General features: G+C 45.9%; 1 protein-coding gene across 2 annotated transcripts; it reads left to right on the forward strand.

Annotated features, from left to right (window-relative positions):
• Positions 1–371: 371 nt before the first annotated feature.
• On the forward strand, positions 372–2,050 carry LOC119293758 (leucoanthocyanidin reductase-like). Of its 2 annotated transcripts, none has more exons than XM_037572123.1 (5): positions 372–635; positions 714–863; positions 985–1,222; positions 1,287–1,490; positions 1,562–2,050. In XM_037572123.1, exons 1-5 carry the CDS (start codon positions 432–434, stop codon positions 1,816–1,818), a joined length of 1,053 nt encoding a protein of 350 aa, XP_037428020.1. In that variant the 5' UTR covers positions 372–431; the 3' UTR covers positions 1,819–2,050. The 2 variants fall into 2 exon arrangements, with proteins under 2 accessions (XP_037428020.1, XP_037428021.1); XM_037572124.1 differs by having other exon boundaries at positions 1,565–2,050.
• The last annotated feature ends 6,756 nt before the right edge of the window (positions 2,051–8,806 follow it).

The following is an 8,806-nucleotide window of genomic DNA, read 5'->3' on the forward strand; positions in this document are numbered from 1 at the left end:
GGCCGAACGGCTGGAGATGCTCTTACCAGCCGGTCTGTGTAGAAGAATCAGGCCCAGCCAACAGGAGATCATACTACCCGTTTGACACGAACGGAGAGACAGTTGTGCAGAAATTTTGCACGATACAGGAGCATCTGATTCCTACAGAGGGTCGCTGACCATTTACCACTCAAATGTGGATCTGGTCCCTTACCATTGGATCTGGCAAAACTAGGATTCAGCAGCACCTAACGTTTGAGTTTGGGCTACCATGTCCATGTGTTTACCTACTCTTCTTCTGTAACCAGACCTGCTCGACAAGTGGCAAGTAGGGTACAAAGGCAACCTCTATATAAGATCCAACTCTGCCGGTCAGCGTCTGCCAGCCGGTTGCTTGAACTTCCACCATCTGGTCATCAGCTTCTAGCAAGCTAGGCACAAGGACGGAAGCGATGGCGCCTTGTGAGGAAGAGGAAGTGCCTCGTTCCGGCCCGGCACTCATCGTGGGCGCCACCGGCTACATTGGTCGTTTCGTGGCGGAGGCCTGCCTCGACAGCGGGCGCAGGACCTTCATCCTCGTCCGCCCCGGCAACGCCTGCCCCGCGCGCGCGGCCTCCGTCGACGCGCTCCTACGCAAAGGCGCCTTGGTCGTCGAGGTATTATCATGCAGACACGAGACACCCATATACTGTATGTAGTACAGATGTTCAAGTATGCGCCCTCTGAAATGCCAGGGACGCGTCGATGGGAAAGACGGCAGGAGGTCCGTGGAGACGGCGCTCCGCGCGCACGGCATCCAGGTGGTGATCTCGGTGATGGGCGGCGCCAACATCCTCGACCAGCTCGGCCTCATCAAAGCCATCCAAGCCGCCGGCACCGTCAAGGTACGCACGCACGCGCCCACACTTGCAAGTTTGTGTGTCCACTGCACTGTGACGTGCACGTAACCACGTACACACCCGCATGCATGCATAATGGACTTTGTATGCGCGGTGCGCACAACAGAGGTTTCTGCCGTCGGAGTTTGGGCACGACGTGGACAGGGCGCGCCCGGTGGGGGCCGGGGTGGGGTTCTACGAGGAGAAACGGCGTGTCCGGCGGGCGGCGGAGGCGGCCGCCGTGCCCTACACCTACATCTGCTGCAACTCCATCGCCGGCTGGCCATACTTCGACAACATGCACCCGTCCGAGGTGCGCCCGCCGCTCGACCGCTTCCAGATCTACGGCGATGGCACCGTCAGAGGTATACCCATGCCTTACCTTTCTCTTTGTTCCTTTACCGTGACTCAGCGATTCTGTCTACACAGCCTTCTTCGTGGCTGGAACTGACATTGGCAAGTTCACGGTCAAGGCCGCGTACGACGCCCGGAGCATCAACAAGGTCGTCCACTTCCGCCCCGCATGCAATCTCCTCAGCACCAACGAGATGGCCTGCCTCTGGGAGAGCAAGATCGGCCGCACACTGCCGCGCGTCACGCTTAGCGAGGAGCACTTGCTCGCCATGGCTGCAGGTACCTACTCATGCAGCTTGAGATTCAACGTAATTTTGGCTTGAAAATCTGATTCATCTTATGCATTGCAGAAGACATCATCCCGGAGAGCATAGTCGCTTCGCTGACGCACGACATATTTATAAACGGCTGCCAGACCAACTTCGGCATCGACGGGTCGAGAGACGTTGAAGTATCAACCCTTTACCCTGACATTCCCTTCAGGACAATTGACGAATGCTTCGATGACTACGCTCATGGCCTCCACCTGGAAGAAGAAGCTGAAGAGAGCAAGAAAAGTAACGCGCCGATGGTGGAGAGATTGGCAGTTTATCCTACGTGTGCTTAGATCAGATCGACATGAGTGCAACCCGGCAACGTTTGTCTCGCTTTGTTTTTCTAGTTTGAGGCCTGTTTGGATTATCGTTTTCCTTATAAATATACCAGTAAAAAATATACGTCTCCTCCCGCCGTTTTGTTTCCAGCCGAAATTTGCTCTTGGCCGGTAAAGGATGTACAACGGTTGATAACAGTGTCTTATCTTACACTTGCCACGATAATCTAAAGATGGTAATAAAGCATGACGTACAATAGGTTATTTATTACTCTTATATCTTATACTATTCCTAAATATGTAATGAGAGATTTGTTGCTCGGTCTCGAAACAGGCTTTCGCCCCGCTTTATAAATAAAGCAATAACCGGACAAGTACACAGCGAAAAGATACAAGATGGTAAGGTAACCCTCTTAAAAAGCCGATTATGAGATAATCAGCACACACAGAACACACGCGACCACTGCCAGCAAAGAGCACTGGGAGAACTAGACACACCCCACACTACGACCTAGCAGACCTTAGCTCCACGGCAATGCCCCCAAGAGGAAACACGGCGCAGAGTGTCGCCGTTACCGAGTCCACACCGAACAAAGGTCTTCACCCGGAGCCCTCACATGGAGAGAAGAACCACGACGACGTCTTCAAAAAGAGCACGACACCCACGTCGTCGTCGGCCTCAAGGAACGGAGCTTTCGCTCGGCAACTCACACGTGCCACCTCGAGGTCGCCAGGAGTAATGCGAAAGTGCTAGAATCCTATATCCAGATCGGGACGCCGCCCCTCCGAGCGAGAGGGTACATCCGAGCTACCAGCCGCTGCACCTCTCGTTGCCCACACAACCCCAGAGGAGAGCCACCACCATCACAATGATGTCCGCCGGAGAGCAACCATGCGAACCGCCATCCGGAGCCGCCGCCCCGGCATCCGTGGTGCTAGATAGCACATGATCATTATCATCCCATGCCTTTGATCTCCATATCCAAAGCACTAGCATGATCTCCATCATCACCAGCATGACACCATGATCTCCATCATCATGTCATCACATGGTCGTCTCGCCAACTATTGCTTCTACAATTATTGCTAACGCATAACAATAAAATAAAGCAATTACATGGCGATTAATAAATAAAGACAACCCTATGGATCCTCTCGGTTGCCGAACTCATCGACATGCAAGTCATGAACCTATTACAAACATGATCATCTCATACATCAACATATATCACATCATGTTTTTTGCCATACCACATCACAACATGCCCTGCAAAAACTGTTGGGGAACGTAGCATGCAATTTCAAAAAAATTCCTACACTCACGGAAGCTCTATCTAGGAGATGCATAGCAACGAGAAGGGGAGAGTGTGTCTAGGTACCCTCGTAGACCGAAAGCGGAAGTGTTTGACAACGCGGTTGATGTAGTCGAACTTCTTCTCGTTCTGACAGATCAAGCACCGAACGTACGACACCTCCGAGTTCTGCACACGTTCAGCTCGATGACGTTCCTCGAACTCTTGATCCAGTAGAGTGTTGAGGAAGTAGATGAGGTCCTCAGCACGACGGCATGGTGACGGTGATGGTGAAGTTATCCGCGCAGGGCTTCGCCTAAGCACTACGAGAATATGGCCGGAGGCGTAAACTATGGAGGGGTGCGCCGCACATGGCTAACAATTGTTGGTGTGTGTTCTAGGCGCCCCCTCCCCATGTATATATAGGTGGGAGGGGGAGGGGAGCAGCCTTGGGGCCCTAGTCCAATCCCCCTCTTTCCTTTTACCAAAAGAGGGAAAAAGGGAAGGGAGGAAGGAAAGGGGGGCCGAACCCCCCCTTCTCCTATTCGGCCTCCTGCCTTAAGGGGGGCGCGCCACCCCTTGTGGGCTAGTGTGCTCCCCTTCTATGGCACATAAGGCCCATTATTCCCCCGGGGGGGTTCCGGTAACCCCCCGATAGTCCGATAAATATCCGATACTACCCGGAACATTTCCGGTGTCTGAATACTATCATCCTATATATCATTCTTTACCTCTCGACCATTTCAAGACTCCTCGTCATGTCCATGATCTCATCCGGGACTACGAACACCATTCGATCACCAAATCACATAACTCATATAATACAAAATCGTCATCGAACGTTAAGCGTGCGGACCCTACGAGTTCGAGAACTATGTAGACATGACCGAGACACCTCTCCGGTCAATAACCAATAGCGAAACCTGGATGCTCATATTGGCTACCACATATTCTACGAAGATCTTTATCGGTCGAACCGTTATGACAACATACGTTATTCCCTTTGTCAACGGTATGTTACTTGCCCGAGATTCAAGCGTCGTTATCTTCATACCTAGTTCAATATCGTTACCGGCAAGTCTCTTTACTTGTTCTGTAATGCATCATCCTGTAACTAACTCATTAGTCACTTTGCTTGCAAGGCTTCTTATGATGTGCATTGCCGAGAGGGCCCAGAGATACCTCTTTGATACTCGGAGTGACAAGTCGTAATCTCGATATATGCCAACCCAACAAACACCTTCGGAGATACCTGTAGAGCATCTTTACAATCACCCAGTTACGTTATGACGTTTGATAGCACATAAGGCATTCCTCCGGTATCCGGGAGTTGCATAATCTCATAGTCGGAGGAATATGTATTTGACATGAAGAAATCAATAGCAATAAAAGTTGAACGATCATAATGCTAAGCTAACGAATGGGTCTTGTCCATCACATCATTCTCCTAATGATGTGATCCCGTTCATCAAACGAAAACACATGTCTATGGTTAGGAAACTTAACCATCTTTGATTAACGAGCTAGTCTGATAGAGGCTTACTAGGGACATGGTGTTTTGTCTATGTATCCACACATGTATCAAGTTTGCGGTTAATACAATTCTAGCATGAATAATAAACATTCATCATGAATAAGGAAATATAAAATAATAACTTTATTATTGCCTCTGGGGCATATTTCCTTCAGTCTCCCACTTGCACTAGAATCAATAATCTAGATTACATTGTAATGATTCTAACACCCATGGAGTCTTGGTGCTGATCATGTTTTGTTCATGGAAGAGGCTTAGTCAATGGGTCTGCCGCATTCAGATCTGTATGTATTTTGCAAATCTCTATGTCTCCCTCCTTGACTAGATCACAGATGGAGTTGAAGCGTTTCTTGATGTGTTTGGTCTTTTTGTGAAATCTGGATTCCTTCGCTAAAGCAATTGCTCCAGTATTGTCACAAAAGATTTTCATTGGACCCGATGCACTAGGTATTACACCTAGATCGGATATCCTTGATCCAGACTCCTTCATTTGCTGCTTCTGAAGAAGCTATGTACTCTGCTTCACTCGTAGATCCCGCCACGACGCTCTGCTTGGAACTGCACCAACTGACAGCTCCACCATTCAATATAAGAATGTATCCGGTTTGTGACTTAGAGTCATCCAGATCAGTGTCAAAGCTAGCATAGACGAAACCATTTACGACGAGCTCTCTGTCACCTCCATAAACGAGAAACATATCCTTAGTCCTTTTCAGGCACTTCAGGATGTTCTTGACCGTTGTATAGTGATCCACTCCTGGATTACTTTGGTACCTCCCTGCTAAACTTATAGCAAGGCACACATCAGGTCTGGTACACAACATAGCATACATGATAGAACCTATGGCTGAGGCATAGGGAATGACTTCTATTTTCTCTCTATCTTCTGTTGTGGTCGGGCATTGAGTCTGACTCAATTTCACACCTTGTAACACAAGCAAGAACCCTTTCTTTGGCTGATCCATTTTGAACTTCTTCAAAACTTTATCAAGGTATGTGCTTTGTGAAAGTCCTATTAAGTGTCTTGATCTATCTCTATAGATCTTGATGCCCAATATATAAGCAGCTTCACCGAGGTCTTCCATTGAAAAACTTTTATTCAAGTATCCTTTTTATGCTATCCAGAAATTATATATCATTTCCAATTAACAATATGTCATCTACATATAATATTAGAAATGCTAGAGAGTTTCCACTCACTTTCTTATAAATACAGGCTTCTCCGAAAGTCTGTATAAAACCATATGCTTTGATCACCTCGTCAAAGCGTATATTCCAACTCCGAGATGCTTGCACCAGTCCATAAATGGATCACTCGAGCTTGCACACTTTGTTAGCACCTTTAGGATCGACAAAACCTTCTGGTTGCATCATATACAACTCTTCTTTAAGAAATCTATTAAGGAATGCAGTTTTGACGTCCATTTGCTAGATTTCATAATCATAAAATGCGGCAATTGCTAACATGATTCGGACAGACTTAAGCATCGCTATGGGTTAGAAAGTCTCATCATAGTCAACTCCTTGAACTTGTCAAAAACCTTTAGCGACGAGTCGAGCTTTATAGACAGTAACATTACCATCAACGTCGGTCTTCTTCTTGAAGATCCATTCATTTTCTATGGGTCACCGATCATTGGGCAAATCCACCAAAGTCCACACTTTGTTCTCATACATGGATCCTATCTCAGATTTCATGGCCTCAAGCCATTTATCGGAATGTGGGCTCATCATAGCTTCTTCATAGTTCATAGGTTCGTCATGGTTAAGTAACATGACTTTCAGAACAGGATTGTCGTACCACTCTAGTGCGGATCGTGCTCTGGTTGACCTACGAGGTTCAGTAGTAACTTGATTTGAAGGTTCATCATCATCATCATCATTAGTTTCCTCTCTAGTTGGTGTAGGCATCACAGGAACGGATTTCTTGGATGAGCTACCTTCCAAATTGAGATAAGGTACAATTACCTCATCAAGTTCTACTTTCCGCCCACTCACTTCTTTCGAGAGAAACTCCTTCTCTAGAAAGGTTCCATTCTTGGCAACAAAGATCTTGCCTTCGGATCTGTGGTAGAAGGTGTACCCAATAGTTTCCTTAGGTTATCCTATGAAGACACACTTCTCCAATTTGGGTTCAAGCTTATCAGGCTGAAGCCTTTTGACATAAGCATTGCATCCCCAAACTTTAAGAAACAACAACTTAGATTTATTGCCAAACCACAGTTCATACGGTGTCGTCTCAATGGATTTTGACGGTGCCCTATTTAACGTGAATGCAACTGTCTCTAATGCATAACCCCAAAACATTAGTGGTAAATCGGTAAGAGACATCATAGATCGCACCATATCTAATAAAGTATGATTACGGTGTTCGGACACACCATTACGCTGTGGTGTTCCAAGTGGCGTGAGTTGTGAAACTATTCCACATTGTTTTAAATGAAGGCCAAAGTCGTAATTCAAATATTCACCTCCGTGATAAGATCATAGAAACTTTATTTTCTTGTTATGATGATTCTCCACTTCACTCTGAAATTCTTTGAACTTTTCAAATGTTTCAGACTTGTGTTTCATTAAGTAGATATACCCATATCTGCTCAAATCATCTGTGAAGGTCATAAAATAACGATACCCGCCGCGAGCCTCAACACTCATTGGACCACATACATTGGTATGTATTATTTCCAATAAGTCATTGGCTCGCTCCGTCGTTTCGGAGAATGCAGTATTAGTCATCTTGCCCATGAGGCATTGTTCGCAAGTATCAAGTGATTCCAGAAGTCCATATGCATGGAATTTCTTCATGCATTTTAAACCAATATGACCTAAACGGCAGTGCAACAAATATGTTGCACTATCATTATTAACTTTGCATCTTTTGGCATCAATATTACATGTGTGTATCACCACAATCGAGATTCAATAGAAATAGACCACTCTTCAAGGGTGCATGACCATAAAAGATATTACTCATATAAATATAACAACCATTATTCTCTGATTTAAATGAATAATCGTCTCACACTAAACAAGATCTAGATATAATGTCCATGCTCAACGCTGGCACCAAATAACAATTATTCAAGTCTAAAACTAATCCTTGGAACCATTCCCGACACGCATCGTCACCTCGTCCTTAGCCAATCTTCATTTAATCTGTAGTCCCTGTTTCGAGTTACAAATATGAGCAACTAAGCCGGTATCAAATACCCAGGCACTACTACGAGCATTAGTAAGGTACACATCAATAACATGTATATCAAATATACCTTTGTTCACTTTGCCATCCTTCTTATCAGGCAAATACGTGGGGCAGTTCCGCTTCCAATGACCAGTCCCTTTGTAGTAGAAGCACTCAGTTTCAGGTTTAGGTCCAACTTTGGGTTTCTTCCCGGGAGTGGCAACTTGCTTTCCATTCTTCTTGAAGTTCCCCTTCTTTCCTTTGCCCTTTTTCTTGAAACTAGTGGTCTTGTTAACCATCAACACTTGATGCTCCTTCTTGATTTCTACCTCCGCAACTTTGAGCATTACGAAGAGCTCGGGAATAGTCTTCTCCATCCCTTGCATACTATAGTTCATCACGAAGCCTTTATAGCTTGGTGGCGGTGATTGGAGAACTCTGTCAATAACACTAGCATCTGGAAGGTTAACTCCCAGCTGAGTCAAGTGATTATGATATCCACACATTCAGTATGTGTTCACTGACAGAATTGTTATCCTCCATCTTGCAGCTATAGAACTTGTTTGAGACTTCATATCTCTCAACTCGAGCATGTGCTTGAAATATTAACTTCAACTCTTGGAACATCTCATATGCTCCATGACGTTTAAAACGTCTTTGAAGTCCCGATTCTAAGCCGTAAAGCATGGCACACTGAACTATCGAGTAGTCATCAACATGCGACTGCCAGGCATTCACAACGTCTGCAGTTGCTGGAGGGGGTGGTACACCTAGCGGTGCATCAAGGCCATAATTCTTCTGTGCAGCAATGAGGATAATCATCAAGTTACGGACCCAGTCCGTGTAGTTGCTACCATCATATTTCAACTTAGCTTTCTCTAGGAACACATTAAAATTCAAGGGAACGGTAGCACGGGCCATTGATCTACAACATAGATATGCAAAAACTATCAAGACTAAGTTCATGATAAATTAAGTTCAATTAATCATATTACT

Source organism: Triticum dicoccoides, chromosome 4B, assembly GCF_002162155.2.
Source record: "Triticum dicoccoides isolate Atlit2015 ecotype Zavitan chromosome 4B, WEW_v2.0, whole genome shotgun sequence".
In the NCBI taxonomy this organism is placed as follows: domain Eukaryota; kingdom Viridiplantae; phylum Streptophyta; class Magnoliopsida; order Poales; family Poaceae; genus Triticum; species Triticum dicoccoides.